Source organism: Scyliorhinus torazame, chromosome 14 (assembly GCF_047496885.1).
Source record: "Scyliorhinus torazame isolate Kashiwa2021f chromosome 14, sScyTor2.1, whole genome shotgun sequence".
Classification (NCBI taxonomy): Eukaryota; Metazoa; Chordata; class Chondrichthyes; order Carcharhiniformes; family Scyliorhinidae; genus Scyliorhinus; species Scyliorhinus torazame.
The window spans coordinates 63,057,913-63,079,191 of record NC_092720.1 but is presented as its reverse complement, the minus strand read 5'-3'; the positions used below and the strand labels follow the sequence as shown (position 1 = coordinate 63,079,191).

At 47.2% G+C, this 21,279-nt stretch overlaps 1 protein-coding gene across 1 annotated transcript in view; it reads right to left on the bottom strand.

Annotated features, from left to right (window-relative positions):
• The window catches only part of atp13a3 (ATPase 13A3), a 199,503-nt gene that overhangs the window by 10,138 nt on the left and 168,086 nt on the right, over positions 1–21,279 (bottom strand). The window contains 2 exon segments of the mRNA XM_072474301.1: positions 10,213–10,293; positions 12,637–12,725. Coding sequence (XP_072330402.1) covers positions 10,213–10,293; positions 12,637–12,725 — 170 coding nt within the window.

Here is a 21,279-nt window from a genome sequence, read left to right as displayed (position 1 = left end):
ATAGCTAGAGTGCACAAGGCCGTGAGCACCGTCTCCATGTGACAGAGAGCTAGTCTGGTCAAGACAGTCAGAGGTTATCAGTTCAGATTAGTAGAGTGTCAGCCCACAGCAGATTATGTACAGCAACCAGCAGGTTCAATAAAACAGTGTTGGACCATCTCCTGTGTCGGAAGCCTGTTTCTAGTCTCACTGCATCCAGTTGCAGTCAATGTTAAACCAACTCAGATGACACATCATGGTACCAGGGAACTATTAACTCTAACGAACCTACCTCGAGTGAATCTGCAACGACCAGCAAGCAACCATCCAGCAGCATGGAAAATATCCAGCCCCCTCCGCAACTCCAGATCTCCGGCAACCTCGGCGCCAATTGAAAGGTCTTCAAACAGAAGTTCCTCCTGTATATCAAGGCCTCCGACCTCGAGGCAGCATTGGATGCCAGGAAGATCACGCTGTTCCTGTCGACTGCGGGGGATCATGCCATCCACATCTTTAACTTGCTCATGATTGCCGATGGCGAAGACGAGACGAAGTTCAAGACAGTTCTGCTGAAATTCGACAGCCACTGCGAAGTCGAGGTGAATGAGAGCTTTGAACGGTACATCTTCCACAGAGGCTTCAGGGTAAGGATGAACCTTTTCAGTCCTTCTTGACCCATCTCCGCATCCTAGCGCAATCATGTAATTATGACTCGACGGCTGATTCCATGATCCGGGATCAGATCGTTTTCGGGGTCCAGTCCGACTCCCTGCGGGAGCAGCTACTCAAAATCAAACAGTTGACCCTCTCCGTCGCCATCGAAACGTGTGTTGTCCATGAGCGTGCCATAAATCGTTACTCCCGTATCAGGGCAGCAGAAATTGCAAAACTGGCCTCCCACGAGGCAGAAAGGATGCAGGCCATCGCAAAAATGCAAGGCCTGAGCATCGAGGAGAGTGGCCGTTTTGCACGCTTTTCCCGGGTCCCTACGCATGCGCGCCACGACCGGGAGGACGATGAGGACAAAGGCCCTATTGCGCATGTGCGAACGTCGGTCGACCGCACTGTGCATGCGCAACGGCGCACACAACACGCTGACGTCAGTGTCATGACCTGTCCAAATTGTGGCTCCGCCCATTTAAAGTGGCAATGTCCAGCCAAAGGCAGGCGATGTCTACAGTGTGGAAAGCCTGGGTATTATGCGGCCCTCTGCAGGTCCGCTCCACTGAGCAACAGCCAGCGATCCCAGCTGCAGCGCAGACGTGCCCGCTGCGTACAACAAGGCATGCAGGATTCTGATCCTGAAAGCCCGACGGACCCAGAGGCTGACTTCCTCGAGTCTCCATATCGGGTGGGCATCATCACCACACGAGAGCTGGTCTCCACCGCGCCTGCAAACCGCCGTTCAATCCTGAGTGTGGATCCTGATGACGAGTGGTCTGCTGTCATCACGGTCAACCAGTGTCGCATCCGATTCAAACTGGACACTGGTGCGTCTGCGAATCTCATATCACAGTCAGACCTCGACAGCATCCGAAACCAACCAAGCATTCTTTCACCAGCCTGCCAGCTCCTGGACTACAATGGCAATGCCATAGCTGCCAGTGGATCGTGTCAGCTAGGTGTATCTCACAAGGCAATCAAGGCGACGTTAAGATTCGAGATCGTCCGGCCTGACAAGGCATCCCTGCTCGCTGCTCGCGCATGCAAACTCCTAAATCTGGTCCAGCGAGTCCATGACATGTCCTCTACACCTGCAACTGCCTCGCCCAATGCGAACCTACAGGCTGAGATAGATGACATTCTCACGCAATACCACAATGTGTTTGATGGGGTGGGCACGCTCCCATATTGCTGCAAGATACTACTCAAGCCGAATTCCACCCCAGTCATCCATGCACCACGCCGGGTGCCGGCTCCTCTCAAGGATCGTCTGAAAACGCAGCTACAAGAGCTTAAAGACCAGGGCATCATTTCAAAGGTCACGGAACCAACAGACTGGGTCAGCTCCATGGTCTGCGTCAAGAAACACTCTGGTGAATTCCACATTTGCATCGATCCAAAAGACCTGAATCGCAACATCATGCGAGAGCACGACCCGATCCCGAAACGAGAAGAATTAATCTGCGAGATGGCTCATGCCAAATTCTTCACCAAGCTGGACGACTCACGTGGTTCCTGGCAGATACAGCTGGACGAGTCCAGTAGGAAGCTGTGCACCTTTAACACTCCGTTCGGCAGGTATTGCTACAATCGCATGCCTTTCGGTATCATTTCAGCTTCCAAAGTCTTTCATTGAATAATGGAGTAAATGATGGAGGGCATCGAGGGGGTGCGAGTCTATGTGGACGACGTGATCATCTGGTCCACGACGCCAGAGGATCACATCGCTCGCCTCAGACAGGTTTTCCAGAGGATCCATGAAAATGGCCTACAGCTCAACAGGGCGAAATGCTCATTTGGTCAGTCTGCTATCAAGTTTCTGGGTGACCACATTTCACAGCAGGGTGTGCAGCCTGATGCTGACAAGGTACTGGCAATCAATGCCATGAAGACCCCAGAGGACAAAAAAGCAGTCCTACGTTTCCTTGGGATGGTAAATTTTCTTGGAAAATTCATTCCTAACATGGCATCCCACACCACAGCCCTCCAGCACCTCGTAAAAAAAGTCCACAGTGTCCCAGTGGATTCCCGCACATCAAGCGGAGTGGCTTGAGCTGAAGGCGAAGCTCACCACAGCCCCAGTACTGGCGTTCTTTGACCCGACCAAGGATACCAAGATATCTACAGACGCAAGCCAGAACGGCATTGGTGCTGTGCTCCTCCAGAGAGACGACTCCTCATCCTGGGCTCCAGTGGCATATGCATCCAGGGCCATGACTCCGACCGAACAACGGTATGCCCAGATCGAAAAAGAGTGCTTGGGTCTCCTGACAGGAATAGACAAGTTTCATGACTACGTATACGGTCTGCCAAAATTCACAGTGGAAACAGACCACAGGCCTTTAGTCCACATAATCCAGAAGGATTTAAATGATATGACACCTCGGCTGCAGCGAATTCTTCGCCTCCGCCGATATGACTTCGGACTCGTCTACACACCGGGTAAGGAGCTGATCATCGCGGATGCCCTATCCCGATCCATCAACACGCCGTGTGAACAGGGCGGCTTCATTCACCACATTGAGACACAGGTACAGTTGTGTGCCAGAAACCCCCCAGCCACTGATGAACGAGTTGTCCAAATACGCGATGAAACTGCCAAAGATCCTCTATTGCAGCGTGTGATGCAACACCTCACCCATGGCTGGCAAAAGGGGCAGTGCCCCCTGTTCTTCAATGTTAAGGACGAGTTAACGGTTGTTGGGGGATCCTTCTTAAACTGGATAGAATCGTCATTCCCCAAAGCATGCAAACCATGGTGCTCAGACAGATCCATGAGGGTCACCTTGCGGTCAAGAAATGTCGACGCAGAGATCGGCAGGCAGTTTACTGGCCTGGTACCAGCCAGGACATTGCCAACACGGTCCTCAACTGCACAACATGCCAGAAATTCCAACCATCCCAGCCCAAGGAAACACTACAACAGCACGAGATTGTGACCTCTCTGTGGTCCAAGGTGGGGATAGACCTCTTTCACGCAAATGGGCGTGATTATGTGCTTTTAGTCGGCTACCTCTCCAGAAGTGGTGAAACTGTCAGCCCTCACGTCCAAGTCAGTCATCAAAGCCTGCAAAGAGACGTTTGCCAGGCACGGGATACCACTCACAGTAATGAGTGACAACGGTCCATGTTTCTACAGCCAAGAGCGGTCCGACTTTGCACGAGCCTACCACTTCTGGCATATCACATCCAGTCCCCATTACCCGCAATCGAAGGGGAAGGCCGAGAAGGGGGTCCATATTGTCAAGTGGCTGCTTTGCAAGGCTGCAGGCTCAGCCTCTGATTTTAACCTGGCGCTGTTGGTATACAGGGCAACCCCTCTGCCGACTGGTTTGTCTCTGGCGCAATGGCTCATGAACCGCAACCTACAGATAACTGTTCCATCCATCCATGTTCCAGACCTTGACCGCCTCACGGTGCTGCAGAAAGTGCAGCGATCCAGGGACCAGCAGAAGATCACGTATGATGCTCATGCCACTGATCTGCCTGCGCAAGCTCCAGAAGATGTTGTTCGCGTCCAGTTGCCTGAGTCTGGTCAGCCCCAGCTGTTGTCGTCAGACAGGCAGCCCCCAGGTCTTTTGTTGTTCAAATGGCTGATGGCTCCATTCTATGGCACAACAGGAGGGCGCTGCGCAAAGTTGCCCGCCCACCACCTGACCGCACTTCTCCGCATGTCATCATGCCGTGTCAGGACATCTCGCACCCCAGGGCCACCGATCTGGCAGCAATCCCGCCTGTCCAGGTGCCGGCGTCCCTCCCTCCACCTCTGAGGCGATCGACAAGAATTTGTCGCCCACCACAAAGACTGAATCTATAGACTTGAATCCTCTAAATTTTGTTCAGTTTGCTCTGTATCTGCACGATAGACACCTTCCCATGTACATATGTTCATTCACTCACCACTTGTACATAGTCCTACATGTATATACAGCCACATTCCAAAATTTATTTCAAAAAGGGGAGATGTCATAATATCCATTCATGTATATAATGAGATGCAGACAGGCAGTGATTGACACACAGGATAACCAATGAACACACATGACACAGAACCAATCACCAGACAGGACACCACCACTATAAAACACACAAGGCATTAAGACTCTCCCTCTTCTCACAGGATACAGCTACAGAGATAGTTAGAGTGCACAAGGCCGTGAGCACCGTCTCCATGTGACAGAGAGCTAGTCTGGTCAAGCCAGTCAGAGGTTATCAGTTTCGATTAATAGAGTGTCAACCCAGAGCAGATTATGTACAGCAACCAGCAGGTTCAATAAAACAGTGTTAGACCATCTCCTGTGTCGGAAGCCTGTTTCTAGTCTCACTGCATCCAGTTGCAGTCAATGTTAAACCAACTCAGATAACACATCACCCAACTCTGCTAAAATCTGGGCCAAAATATGCATCTCAATTCATAATCATTAATCTTACATAATGAGAAAAAGAAAAGATTACCAATTGATGATATGACAGCACATAATTGTACAAAGTTCTGAAAATACTGCAACCCAAAGCAATTTGAGGCAAGCTACTTGCAACAATGAGTTTACTATTTTATATAAAATTCAGTATGTGACGCTTCAAGAAAAAATAATTTTAAGTAACTATTTAGCTTAAAAGGAGAAATGAAAATCATAGCATATGCTTTCTTCAAAATTACTCGCCTCATCCTTCCCTGACCTACTGAGTCAGAAATAGTTGTTACACAGTCTCAGGGCCACTTGCCAAAGTATGCTCTTGCATCATTAACTGTACTATGATTCAAATTGCAGCTACGACTTGCCCATATCCCAGGGAAGCTCAATCTACTACAAAATAAACAAGCACCTCAGACAATCCCGGCATCTAATTTGGAGCTAACCAATGCTAAAACGCCCTCTGCCAGGTGAGCATGTAGCAGTACCAGCATCTACTGTATTTTTTTTGAATGTGGGTTGATCTGGACAAGTTGTCAATGCTTCTCTTCAATGTAGTCAATATATCTCCTTTTGGTTTACACAGTATTTGTTGTGATGCTGCTGAGAGGAAATGAGATCCAAATCAATTGGTACGTAAAGTTGCCATTGTCCCAGATTACCATAGGCTGCTTTCCCCTTTGAGGGGGAGAGCTGACTGGTGGTGATTTAACCTGAGGATCACCACACCTCAGATGAGGGGCAAGGTTGAATAGCCGGGCCTTCATGAATAACCTCAGCCGTTACGGGAATTAAACCAGTGCTGCTGGCCTCGCTCTGTATCATAAAACCAGCTGTCTAGCCAACTGAGCTAAATTGGCCCCCCAAATCAAGACACTACGGTTGACTCACCTATATTTTCTGATGGGAAACAAATAATTGAGAACCAATCTGCAGTAGTGAATGAAATGGTTAAGGATGAAAACTGTATGTGGCAGGGTGGACAGTGAGAGCCTTCTCCCGCGGATGGATATGGCTGGCACGAGGGGACATAACTTTAAACTGAGGGGTAATAGATATAGGACAGAGGTCAGAGGTAGGTTCTTTACGCAAGAACCTACCTCTGACCTCTGTCCTATACGCACATACAGCAAAGAGTAGTGAGGCCGTGGAATTCCCTACCTGCTACAGTAGTGAACTCGCCAACATTGAGGGCATTTAAAAGTTTATTGGATAAACATATGGATGATAATGGCATAGTGTAGGTTAGATGGCTTTTGTTTCGGTGCAACATCGTGGGCCGAAGGGCCTGTACTGCGCTGTATTGTTCTATGTTCTATAACTAATGGAACCATAAGGCCATGGAAAATGTACAGAGGTAGTTTAACAGGATGATACCAGGATGAGGAACTTCAGTTATGTGGTGTCTCTGCCGGCTCTTTGGAAGAGTTGTTCAATTTAGTCTCAAACCTCAGCCTTTTCCCAATAATCCTGCAAATTATTTCTCCTTATGTACATGTCCAATTGTCTTTTGAAAGTCCTATAGATCTGTTTCCATCAACACTTCAGATATAACTTTCCAGATCAGAAAAACACGGAAAAAGCTTTCTCTCATTTCCCCTTAAGCCCTTCATTTAAAAATAAAATTACTTCAAAATGTGTTTCTCTTCGTAACCTTCTTTGCTCTAGAGAACAAGTCAGCTTTTAACAAATATATATTTATTCTTTCATGGGATTTGGGTGTTGCTGGCTGGGCCAACATTTATTGCCCATCTCTAACTGCCCTTGAGAAGGTGGTAGTGGTGAGCTGCTTTCGTAAAAGCACTGTAGTCCATGTGGTGTGGGTACATCCACAAAGTTGTTAGGAAGACAGTTCCAGGATTTTGACCCATTGATAGTGAAGGAACAGCAATATAGTCCCAAGTCAGGATGGTGTGTGGGTTGGAGGGAAACTTGGAGGTGGTGTTTCCATGCGTCTGCTGCCTTTATTCTTCTTGGTGGTAGAGGTAGTGTGTTTGTAAGGTGCCTTCAAAAGAGCCTTGATGAGTTACTGCAGTGTATCTCGTAGTTGGTACACACTGCTGCCACTGTGCATCAGTGATGGGTGGAATTAAGGTGCTGGATGGGGTGCCAATTGAACGGTTGCTTTGGCCTTCTCACTATTTAATATGTAAAAATTCTAACACCAATACCCAATGCCAATTTCTAGGGACCCCACTGAATACTTCTCTTCAGTCATGAAAACATCCATTCATCACTACTCTCCACCTCCTATACCTAAACCAACATATTATTCAAGTTGCCACTGTTTAATCTCAAATGCTTCTATTTAATTAATTTCGAAAATATCTACCATACCACCTTCATTAACCCCCTGTCACTTCAAAAAACTCAATCAGGTTAGTCTGACATAATTATTTCCTGGACTAGATGCTGCATGGTTTCTTTCTCATTGGCTACAACAGATTAAAAGCTCTCCAATGCACAGGAATTGTTCTCTCTTATCCTTTACATTATTTTCCTCCCAATCTGCATTTAAATCTTGTCTTCCACATGTGCTCTACTATTTTTATATTTTTCTGAAATTCATACTCACTATTTGGGCCTTCTGCAAACTCTCAGCAATGTAACAGGTCCTTTTCCCTTCCTTAACTCTAACCTAATAGATTCAGTCTTTGATCCCTCTGGAGTCTTGACTGCATTTAGAACTGTAATCTATACTGCATCATTGCCCCATCCCCTATCATCCTTTTCTTCTTCGCTATATGCACTGAATACATTGTAGCCAATAATATTTACTTCCCATTCCTGGCTATGTTTAAGCCAGGTGTCAGTTATCACCTTTGTATCAAAACTCCAAGTGGTGGCATAGTGGCACACTGGTTAGCACTGCTCCATCACAGCTCCAGGGTCCCAGGTTCAATTCTGGCCTCGGGTGACTGTCTGTGTGGAGTTTGCACTTCCTCCCAGTGTCTGCGTGGGTTTCCCCTGTGTGCTCCATTTCCTCCCACAGTCCAGATGTGCTGTATAGATGTGCAGGTTAGGCCATGCTAAATTGCCCCTTCGTGTCCAAAAAATTTAGGTGGGGTTACGGGGATAGGGTGCAGACGTGAGCTTAAGTAGGGTGCTCTTTCCAAGGGCCGGTGCACTCGATGGGCCAAATGGCCTCCTTCTGCACTGTAAATTCTATGATTATGAATTAATGTCTGCAAACTCATCGATCATACTTGTAACACCTCTTGCATTAACACATATACATTTCAATGTCAGGCTTGACTAATTCATTTTTTCCTCCATCTAATTCCCGCTCTTTCTACATTATTCACACAGCTGCTTTTTGTCCCGTGTTTTCTATGCACCTGTCTATCCTCCCTGCTGCTACTTCCCTTAAACTTAAACCCTCCTCACAGTTCGAGTTAACCTCCTGGCGAGGAAGACTTTCATCCCAGCCCTGCTTAGTTAACTGCAACCCAACTAACTTGTACAGTTCCTGTCCACAACTGATCCCAATACCTCGGAAAACCTAAGCACTTTGAAAAGTAACACATTTTTTATGGAAGAAAGCATATAATTTAACTTAATTACGTTGCCTATGAACACAAATTCTGGTTGCAGTATTTTTAAAAACCAGAGATTTTGTTTTCATTACATAACATTAGATTCAATCTTAGATTCAACTGTTTTAGAATTTCTCAAGAATTGTTTAATCAGAATCACAAATATATGCGGTGAAAGAGGTATAATTCTTGAGGGAAGTGCAAATAAAAGGAGCAAGCTGGGCTGCACGTCAAGTTGCTCTAAAGGGCAAATCCGTTAAAAAAAAAGTAATGAAGGCCTAATTTTGTGGTTGCAGTGACAGCAAAATTGTCAATGTAGGCTATTATTGTTCTGTGAAACTGGCAGCAGCTTCTGTCGTCCTCACTTGTGTTCAAATCCAAAACTACTGTGACTTTCCCGATCCTGCCGAGTGAACTGATGAATTCCTCATGGATGTAAATCTTCAGGAATCATTGAATTGGTGTGAACTTCCATTTCTTGCACATTATTCGCACTGTAAATATCCTTGAAAATGTTTGTTGAATGAAATGTAACCGGGGTTTTTTAAATAATCATTGCTGAATAACAGCTCTAGTTATTTGGAACTAATTTTGAGTGTGTCAAAATTCTGCATTACACAATTAAATTTAATAGATTTTCAAAATAATAAAAGTATATTTTCAAAGTTTATGAATTTCTAGTTTCTAATTTAATTCCATACCTATGCCCCAAACATTATTTTGTACACTGTAAAATTATTTTAAAAAGAATAATAAAACCTGCTTATGAGAATTTTTCAATGTGATTAGCTATTTAGCTTACTTGATGATATCATCGGTGATAACTCCCACTTGAGGTTGGATTTTCCAGATTAAAATTGTTAGAATCATTAATTGGGTTATACAAACTTCAGCTTGGATTTTACAGTTTGCAGCAAAGTGACAGAGATCACCATTGACCTCAAATAAGGTTGCTCAAAACGATCTAGCAAGCTCTATGTTGTGGATTTTCCGGATGTTCATTTCATTCTGGTGGCAGCTATAAGTGATCCAGCAACTAAGATGTCATCAAACAGGCTAAATCACTAATTACATTGAAAAATTGCTGGACATGCTAAGTGTCATCCCAGCCTGGCCTTGGGACTGGCCGCTTGGAAAGTTGCCCAAAGCAAAACCTATGGGTTACATTTTTGTGTACAGGTGACTCAATCACTTGAAACTAGCAGATCACAGACTTTCTTCCAATTTTATGCTGGGAAATTAGTGGGAAGAGGGGGATTTCTTGTAAACAAGTAGATATAGCACTAATTTTCATTTCTATCCCCATCCAGTAAATATATGCTCAAAATCTGCCAATATGATCACTAAATTGGCATCAATGTGGATTCATGCAACACATTGGAAAATTGAATGGTGATGATACCACCTTGAAAAATGGTAAATTCTCATTTTTGTTTATTTACTTGGCAGCACTGGGGTAGGGGAATAAATCCAAAGGTGGTTTTGAAAACTGGAGGCTTTGTGAAATAGCCAGATATCTCAATTTTAAACAGATTGCTTACTTCACAGAGAAAATAAATGGAAAAAAAAAATCACATTTACAATTGAGAAATATTGAAGTACTTTTATTGTTTACTTACCTCAGTTACAAAAGAGACAACCACATTTAATAGTATTAGAATGAGCATTGTAAGCCGCCAATTATAAGGAACACAAACCAGCTGAAAAGTAATACAAATAATAACATTTTACTTTGTTATTAACCATTTCAATTTATTTTTAACTTATTTCTACTGAAGTAAACACATTTTAATTTAATCATTAGAATTTCTTTAAGGGTTCCATCAAAATGCTACTTCCAAATATATTAGTACTAACATTACATAAAACTAAAGATGAGAGAGAATGGTATGGCAGTGTACAACATGTTTTCTTTCTGCTCAATGTAATAATTAACAAGTACCCAGGAAATAAATGGATCACCTAAGGTCACCATTATGCACTCCTGAATCATTGTAATAAGTAATGTTTTAAATTAATTCAGATCCAATGCTGACATGCTCCATTTATACTGCCGATTTCATAACAATGAGATAACTATGCAGCGACAACAATTGGATAATTATGCAAGTACTCCTTATTTATTCTATTAAAACCATTTATGATTTTGAATACTTTAAACTCTTTTGTAAGGAGTACAATTCCAACTTCCCCAATCTCTCCACATAACTGAAGTTTCTCAGCCCTTGTACCATTCTAGTACTTTTCTCTTGCACATGTTCTAATGCCTCAGCATTCTTCCTAAAGTGTGGTGCTTATAAGTGTGAACATAATACCCCAACTGAAGCCGAACCAATGTTTCATAAATATTTGGCAATACTTGCCTGCTTTTTTATTCAATGAATCTACCAACAAAGCCAAGGATTCCAATATGCTTTTTTTAAAAGTAGCCTTTGGAACTTCATCTGCCACCTTCAAATATGTGTACATATACCCCAAAGGCTCTCTATTCCTGTGCCAATTAAAAAATGTATTGTTTCAATTCTCCTTTTACCCAAAAGGTATGACTTCACACTTCTCTATGTAAAATTTTGTCTCCATACGCCTGCCTATTTCACCATGTACTCTTAACGTTTGTTGCTATCCTCCTTAATATTTACTATGTTTCCAACTTCCGTGACATCTGGTTCCGCTGGCAGCGCACCCCTGCGGGTTTCGCAGCGGCTTGGGGTAGTATCAATGGGAAATCCTACTGACAGCGGCGGGAGTAGAGAATCCCGCTGCCAGCAAACGGCACGCCACCTCCCGCACCGAGAAACACATGGCTGGGAGGCCGGAGAATCCCACCCATGGACTCCAAATGTTAAACTCTGCTTTCTCGCTCCACAGATGCTGCCAGACCTGCTGAGTTTTTCGAGCATTTTTCAGTTTTTATTTCAGATTTCTAGCATCTACAATAATTTGGCTTTTATTATAGTATTGTACCTACGCTGCCACTGTTCTTTTGATCCTTTGGGCTATAATTTTACTGACCAGTCTATTATTAGGTACTGTATTAAATGCCTTCTGAAAGTCCATATACAAAATATCAATTAATTACCCTCATTAACCTCTTCTGTTAATTCAAAGAAGTCAAATCAAGTTTTTCAATCTGTGCTGAATTTTACATATTAACCCACTTTTCCAACTACCAATTAATTTTGACCTGAATTGCTATCTTTAAATTTTTCCTCCCCCAAATCTTGACTAATTAATTTGTAGTTGTTCAATCCATCCCTCTCCTTTTCAAACTACAGTATAACATTTGCAATTCTTCAGTTCTCTGGCAGCAAACCGAAGTATTGAAGAGGATTGGAAAATTGTGGTCAGAACTTCTACAATTCCTACCCATATCTCCCTCAGTACCCAATCCACCTGGACAAGATTCTTGTTAAATTAGTGAAATTATCCCTCTGCCTAGTTAAGTATTTTTACATTTGAATAGTCCACGTCTATTTCCATAATTATTATAATCTCATGCTATTATGATAATGTTTCCCAACTGCCTTTTCACTGAAACATTCTCCGCTTGCCTCACTTCATCCCCCAGAAGTGGGTCCAGCACGGTTTGCTTCCTGGTTTGGCTATAGCCATAATGACTAAGAAAATTTTCTTGTCAGGATGTTACTTGTCTGATCTAACAGTGCAAATCTAATGGCACTTTCCAATGGCTTCCTGAAACCTGCCTCTACTTTCCAATTATGCAACCCATATATTTCAAATCCACTTATGTATAAAGTTAACAACCAGGTTTTACTTGCTTATCTTCGTGCAGAATCCTTGGAGAGAGGAACCTGTTTAGGACCAAGCTGAAAACCTTCTGTTCACATTAAGAGTCCTCACTTTCAATGATAAAATATTGGTAATATATTTTTATATGGAGGTTGGCAAAATATAATAATCTCATTGAAGAAAAAAGGGAAAACTCTGATGGCCTTAAATGATAGTTTCAAGTTAGTTCAAATAATACAGTACTCTCTAACGACATAGCAATTCAAAATTTAAATTTAGTTTGTTGGCCTTACCTGAAGAGCCTGATCAATCACCTCAGCTGGAAACATCATTATAAAAAATATAAAGGTGTGAAGAAGTATCACCGTAACCACAAAAGGATCTGTTGAAATAAAACAAAATGCATGTATTTCAGACAACTTGCATTTATATAGTGTTTAACATAGTGAAAGATCACAAGACACATCACAGGAGTATACAGTAAGCCAAATGAGACATTCGGACAGATGACTAAAAACTTGGTCTTAAAGGAGAAAGAGATAGAAAAGTGAAGAGGTTCGAGGAGGGAATTGCAGAACTTGGGGGTCTAAATGGCTGAAGGCATGGCATCCAAAAATGGGGTGAAACAAATAAGTGATTGAACAGGAAATCAAAGTTAGAGAAATGAAAACTTCTTGTGAGGGATGTAGGGCTGAAACTTGGTACAGAGTTAGGAGATTTCAAGGACATGGATTAATTTGAACACATAGATGAAAAGTTTAAAATCGAGTCATTGATTAACCAGGAGTCGATGTAGATCAATGAGTGCAAAGATGGTTCCCCAACCAGAAACCATGGCTTAATCGGGAGACTGACTCCCTACTGAAGACCAGGTCTGAGGCGTTCAAGTCAGACGACCCTGACCTATACAAGAAATCCAGGTGCGGCCCCCACAAAGCCATCCAGGATGCCGAGAAAATATCAGACCAAGCTAGAATCACAGACCAGCGTTACAGATTTTCGTTGGTTGTGGCAAGGCCTAAACAACATAACGGGCTACAAAGCGAAGTCGAAAAGTATCTCCGAAGGCCGCACACCCCTCCCCGACGAACTCAATGCATTCTTTGCTCGGTTCAAACAGGAAACCATCAAACCGCTGTTGACTGTCCCAGCAGTCCTGGACACACCCATACCCACGGTCACAGCTTCCGAAGTCAGATCGGCCTTCCTGAAAGTGAAGCCTCGGAAGGCGAGGTGTCAAGACAGGGACCCTGGTCGTGCACTCAGATCCTGCGCGTACCAGCTGACAGATGTGTTCGCGGACATCTTCAACCTTTCCATACTCCGTTCCGAGGTCGCTACCTGCTCAAGAAGACCACCATCATACCGGCCAAAGAAGAACCAGGCAACGTGCTCAATGACTACCGTCCGGTGGCCCTGACATCGACTGTAATGAAGTCCTTCGAGAGGTTGGCCATGAGGCACATCAATTCCATACTCCCAGAATGCCTGGATCCACTTCAATTTGCATACCGTCGCAACCGGTCCACAGCAGATGACATCTCCCTGGCCCTACATTCATCCCTGGAGCATCTCGACAACAAGGACTCCTACATCAGACTCCTATCTATTGACTACAGTTCTGCCATCAACACCATAATCCCAGCCAAGCTCATATCAAAGCTCCAAAACCTAGGACTTGGCTCCTCACTCTGCAACTGGATCCTCGACTTTCTGACCCATAGACTACAATCAGTAAGAATAAACAACAACACCTCCTCCACGATAGTCCACAATACCGAGGTCCCGCAAGACTGCACACTTAGCTCCCTACTACATTCCCTATACATAACATGAGTGCGTGGCAAAATTTGGCTCCAACTCCATCTACAGGTTTGCTGACGACACAACCGTAGTGGGTTGGATCTCGAACAACGATGGCTCAGAATACAGGAGGGAGATAGAGAACCTAGTGGAGTGGTGTAACAACAAAAATCTCTCCCTCAATGCCAGCAAAACTAAAGAGCTGGTCACTGACTTCAGCAAGAAAAGTACTGTACACACCCCGGTCTGCATCAACGGGGCTGAATTTGAGATGGTTGACAGCTTCAAATTTCTGGGTGTGCACCCAAACACCTGTCTTGGTCCACCCAAGTCGACGGTACGAACAAGAAAGCACAACAACGCCAATACTTCATCAGGAAACCAAGGAAATTCGGCATGTCCACATTGACCCTTACCAACTTTTACAAGTGCACCATTGAAAGCATCCTATCTGGTTGCATCACAGCCTGGTTTGGCAACTGCTCGGCCCAAGACTGTTAAGAAACTTCAGAGAGTAGTGAACATTGCCCAGTCCATCACACAAAACTGCCTCCCATCCATTGACTCTATCTATACCTCCCACTGCCTTGAGAAAGCGGGCAGCATAATCAAAGACTCCTCCCACCCGGCTTACTCATTCTTGCAACTTTTTCCATCGGGCAGGAGACACAAGTCTGAGAACACGCACGAACAGATTCAAAAACAGCGTCTTCCCCGCTGTTACCAGACTCATAAACGACCCTCTTATGGACTGATCTGATTAATACTACACTCCTGTATGATTCACCCGATGCCGATGTCTATGTAATTACATTGTGTACCTTGTGTTGTCCTATTACGTATTTTCTTTTCATGTACAAATGATCTGCTTGAGCTGCACGCAGAAAAATACTTTTCACTGTACCTTGGTACACATGACAATAAACAAATCCAATCCAATCCAACCCAGTTGGAATTCGGTAGCAGTTTTGAACAAGCTCAAATTAATAGATGGTGGGAAGTCAACAAGGAGAGCATTGGAATAGTCTGAAGGTAAGAACAGAATTTCTAACTGTTCCTGCTACAGATGGGCTGAGGTGGATCAGTGGGGGAGAGAGATGGACAACGTTTTGCAAGTAAAAGTAAGCAACCTTTGTTAAGAACAAGATATGGAGTCGAAGCTCAGCTCAAAGATAGGAGAGCAATACTATGAGCAGTTTGATTCAGCCACTTCTGTGGTCAGGCAGGTGGCTGCAACCAGAGGCTAGAGAACAGGGTTTGTGGCAGGGGATTAAGAAAATGGGTTTTATCTTCCAATGTGAAACTTCTGTCTTATTCAAGATTGGATATTTTACAGGCAGTCTCAGCAGCAGCATCGGGAAAGCAGCAAGAACAGCCTGCTACTCACACCTGCAGTTCTCTGGGAGAGAGGGGAGCAGCAGAGTGGTGCAGCTCTCAGGAGGCCACAGCTATAACACTGGGTGTAACAGAAGATATGCTGACATATTGATACACCACAGGCTTAAGCAGCCATGTGTGGGTGGCAGATGGCTGCTGCCTGTTGGAACAAAATTTGCGTCCAAGTGGATCTGGTGGCCACGCTTTACCAGTGGTATCAGTCACCACAACCCTCAACTTCATTGCCTCTGAATTTTTCCAGGGATCTGCTGGAAACGTTTGCAGGACCTCATAATTGATGGTAAACAAACACAGAAGACGAGTGGGGGATGGCTTCTTTTCCAGGGTCACCAATTCTGTCAATTTTGCCAGCTATCAAGCCAGTCAGAATGAGTGGGTGTGTGGGTTTCTGGCTCTAACTGGCTTTCCTCAGGGGAAGAGCATCATCAACTGTAAGGCATGTGACATTTAAGGCACCAATCACTCAGGAGTCTGCACTAATCTCAACGGTTTCCACTTCATTCCATTAATGTGTAGCTGGTGTGCAACCACAAGATGACATTTATGTTGGTATGTGTAAGATTCTCAGGCAGCTACCATGACGTTTTATCAGCACACGTCCACCTTCTCTGATCTTCTCACACCCTGAAGCAGAGTGATCAGCTGGCTGCTCAAATATAGGGCATACCCACAATATGCGGACAACATCTCTCAGAGACTCGAATAATTCTTCAATGAATGCTATATGACCACTAGATGTGTCATTGAACAAGCCATCAACACACTGAAGATTCACTGTAGGTGCCTAGACAGTTCTGGAGACATCCTTCAGGGTGTAAAATTGTTGTATACACAATGGGCGCTATTCTCCCCCCCACGACGGGTGGGAGAATCGCCGAGGCGTCGCACGAATCGCGCCATGCCGCCCCGACCCCCGCACGCAATTCTCCCAGCCCCCGGAAACCAGCGGTGCGTGATTCGCACCGGGCCGCTCGGAGATCCAGCGAGCGGTGATTCTCCTGCCCGCATGGGCCGAGTGGCCACTACGACACGACAGGTTCCCGCCGGCGCCGTCCACCCCTGGTCGCTGCTGGCGGGAACTCTGCGGGAACGCTGGGGTGGCGGCCTTTTGGGGGGGGGGGCTCCTTCACGGGGGTGGCCTCCGATGGGGTCTGGCCTCCGATGGGGACCCACCAATCGGCGGGCCTGCCTCTCCCCCTCCACCCCCGGGCCTTCCTCCTTCCGCGCGCGGCCCCAGAACGCCAGCTCCATGTTGGTGAGGGGCCGGCGTGCGTAAGACGTTCCCCACGCATGCGCAGGATGGCGCGGCCCAACTGCGCATGCGCAGGATTGGGGCTGCCCCAACTGCGCATGCGCAGGATTGGGCTGCCCAAACTGCGCATGTTGGCGCAGCGTCCATTTGCCGCCGCGCAAGGATGTTGGAGCGGCGTGAACCACTCCAGCGCCGTGCTGGCCCGCGTGTCCGGGCCCTGTTTGCGCCGTCGTGAAACGCAACGGCATTCACGACGGCGCGAACACTTGGCCTCAATATCGGAGAATCGCCCTCAATATTGCACAACAGCAAGCTTTGGGCTTGCAGGAGGATAAAGGCACAGAGCCTCATGCGATGATTTCAAGAAGGAAAAGGTGCAGCAGAAAGAGTTGAGGGCAATGCACCACTAGCAGACTGCTGCCCAATTAATATCATTAACAGCATGGGCCTCTGGGCTACTAGTCGAGTGACATTATCATTGTGACAATATCTTCCCCTTCCAATATCATAATCTTGAAATAGATTTTGTTGACATTGTAATGAAAATATAATCACAAAAACCTGCAATTAGTCTAGACAATAACAGTTTTAAACTGCTAGGTAAGTAATCCTACTTATAACTACATATTCAAACACATATAAATATTACAGACAATTGCAAATTTCCACAGAAGGTGGAAATCCAACCAAGAAAATATAACAATCTTCTGGTTTCTCCGATTACATTTCTGATTCTTCGGCTCAACATAAACACTCCCTTCATTAACATTATGTACAGGAATTCAGTTGTGAACCTCACTAGGTGCAACCTAAACCATTTCGGAGCTGTATGAATAATGCAATTAACTTACAGTTTTTATGATGACTTCCGGTTGCGGCTATGCGGAGCTAAGCCGCACGATTCGGCAGCTCCCACGAAAACGGGCTTTCGGGCTCGATAGAAGAGCCCCAACGGAACTTTTTTCACAGCCAACCCGTGGGGAAGAGAGGAGAGGTCCCCTACTAACTTGTATGGACCGGACCCGCAGCGAAATGGCCAAAAAAGTGGCATTGGAGCAGCGGGAGAAGAGAGGGAAAACAAGCAAAATGGTGGTGGCCGGGGACAAAGAGGAGATGCAGGAATTCATCAAGCGCTGCTTCGAGGAGCTGCGTAAGGAGATGGTGGCGCCTATGTTGGCAATAATTGAAGGACTGGGGGCAACCCAGAAAGCCCACGAGGTGAAGATCCAGGACAAAGTGAGTGAGAATGAGGACGAGCTCTTGGGCCTGGCGGTGAAAGTGGAGCGGCACGAGACGCTACACAAGACGTAGGTGGGAAGACTTGAAGACCTGGAGAACAGGTCGAGGAGGAATAATCTGAGGATCCTGGGTCTCCCAGAAGGAGTGGAGGGGGCTGACGCCGCGGCATATGCGGGCACAATGATCGGGGGGCTGAGGCCCCCCCGGGATTGCTGGAGCTGGAAGGGGCGCACCGAGTGCTGGCGAGGAAGCCCAAGGCAAATGAGCCGCCAAGGGCGATGGTGGTGAGATTTCACCGGTTTACGGACAGAGAGAGGGTCCTGAAATGGGCCAAGAAGGAGCGGAGCAGCAAGTGGGACAACGCAGAGATCAGAATATACCTGGACTGGAGCACAGAGGTCGCTAAGTGGAGGGCGGGTTTCAATCGGGCCAAAGCGGTGCTGCATCGGAAAGGAGTGAAATTTTGAATGTTGCAGCCAGCGCGACTGTGGGTTACATATAATGGCCAACACCACTGCTTCCAAACGCCCGAAGAGGCGTGGACCTTTATACTAACTGAAAAGTTGGACTCTAATTGAAGGTTTGTGAGGGTGGGGGGTGTTTGAGGGTTAAAGTTACGATGGTTGTTGTATATAGGGGGTCAATCACACGCAGGAGACAAGGCCGCGACAGGAGCTGCGCCAGAGGGGGCGGGGCAGGCTTTGGAAAGCGCGGGGTTCTTTTCCCGCGCGTGGGAAGAAAGGCGGGAAGGGGAACGAAGGAACGTATATTGATGGGGAGACTCCCACATTGGGGGGGGGGGTCAAAGGGATGGCGGGGGAAGCCGGGGTCAGCAGGTGTCAGCTGACTTACGGGAGTGATATGGGGGGAGCAAAAAAGCTAGGCAAGATTCTAGTGGGGGGGGGGGGGGCGAAAGGGAACGGGACACAGAAGTGTTGGTCGGGACGGAGGTCCCCCGGCTGGGGGACCGGAGGGTGAGGGAGACGCGGACCCGGGTCTGGCCCAGAAAAGGAGATGGCTAGCCGGCAAGGGGGGGGGGGGGGGGGGGGGGGGGGGGGGGAAGAGAGAGAGAGAGAGAGAGAGAGAGAGAGAGAGAGAGAGAGCCCCTCCAATCCGGCTGATAACGTGGAACGTGAGGGGCCTGAATGGGCCGGTGAAGAGGGCTCGAGTGTTCGCGCGCTTGAAGGGACTGAAGGCAGACGTGGCTATGCTCCAAGAGACACACCTGGTTAAGGTTAAGAAGGGGATGGGTCGGACAGGTATTTCACTCGGGACTGGACGCGAAAAATAGAGGGGTGGCAATTCTGGTGGGAAAGCATGTGTCATTTGAGGCCAAGACTATCGTAGTGGATAATGGAGAGAGATATGTGATGGTGAGTGGTAGGTTGCAAGGGACGTGGGTGATGTTGGTAAATGTATACGCCCCGAACTGGGATGATGCTGGATTCATGAAGCGCATGTTGGGGTGCATTCCAGACCTGGAGGTAGGAGGACTGATAATGGGAGGGGACTTCAATACAGTGCTGGATCCAGCACTGGACCGCTCCAGATCAAGGACGGGAAAGAGGCCGGCGGCGGCCAAGGTGCTCAGGGGGTTTATGGATCAGATGGGGGGAGTGGATCCATGGAGGTTTGTAAGACCGCAGGCCAGGGAATTTTCTTTCTTTTCCCACGTGCACAAGGCCTACTCCCGGATAGATTTCTTTGTTCTGGGCAGGGCGCTCATCCCGAGGGTGGAGGGGACGGAGTATTCGGCCATAGCCGTTTCGGACCATGCCCCGCACTGGGTGGAAATGGGGCTGGGAGAGGAGAGGGACCAACGCCCACTGTGGCGGCTGGACGTGGGACTGTTGGCAGATGAGGTGGTGTGTGGGAAGGTGAGGGGGTGTATCGAAAGGTACTTGGAGGCCAACGACAACGGGGAGGTGTGAGTGGGGGTGGCGTTGAAGGCGGTGATCAGGGGAGAGCTAATCTCCATCAGGGCTCATAGGGAGAAGACAGAGGGCATGGAAAGGGAGAGGTTAGTGGGGGAGATTTTGCGAGTGGACAGGAGATACGCAGAGGCCCCAGAGGAGAGATTACTTGGGGAATGGTGACGGCTCTAGACGGAGTTTGACCTGTTGACCACGGGGAAGGCGGAGGCACAGTGGAGGAAGGCGCAGGGGGCGACCTACGAGTACGGGGAAAAGGCCAGTCGGATGCTGGCACACCAGCTCCGTAAGAGGACGACAGCGAGGGAAATAGGGGGAATCAAAGATGGAGGGGGAGCCACGGTTCGGAGTGCAACGAAAATAAACAAGGTATTCAAGGCCTTCTATGAAGAGCTGTACAGATCCCAGCCCCCGTGGGGGGGAAGAGGGGATGAGACGATTCCTAGACCAACTGCGGTTCCCGATGGTGGAGGAGCAAGAGGCGGCTGGTTTGGGGGCACCAATTGGGTTGGAGGAGCTGAGCAAGGGTTTGGGGAGTATGCAGGCGGGGAAGGCCCCGGGGCCGGACGGGTTCCCGGTGGAGTTCTATAGAAAGTATGTGGACCTATTGGCCCCGCTACTAGTGAGGACCTTTAACGAGGCAAGAGAGGAGGGGACCCTGCCCCCGACAATGTTGGAGGCGACAATTCCCTTGATTCTGAAGCGAGCCAAGGACCCACTGCAATGTGGATCGTACAGGCCGATTTCGCTCCTCAATGTGGACGCTAAGTTATTGGCAAAAGTGCTGGCCACGAGGACTGAGGACTGTGTACCGGGGGTGATACATGAGGACCAGACGGGATTCGTAAAGGGCAGGCAATTAAACACTAACGTGCGGCGGCTCTTAAACGTGATAATGCTGACGTCGGAGGAGGCAGAGGCGGAGAATGTGGCAGCTATGAACGCGGAAAAGGGTTTGACCGAGTAGAGTGGGAGTACCTCTGGGAGGTGTTGCGTAGGTTTGGGTTCGGGGGAGGGTTTATTAGCTGGGTTAGGCTCCTTTACAGTGCCCCGGTGGCGAGTGTGGTGACGAACCGGCGGAGGTCGGAGTACTTTCTGCTGTACCGAGGAACGAGGCAGGGGTGCCCCCTGTCCCCCCTGTTGTTTGCATTGGCGATTGAACCCTTGGCCATAGCACTGAGGGAGTCTAATAAATGGAGGGGGGTGGTCCGTGGGGGAGAAGAGCATCGGGTGTCGCTATACGCGGATGATCTGCTGTTGTACGTGGCGGACCCAATGGAGGGGATGGTGGAGGTCATGCAGACTCTGAGGGA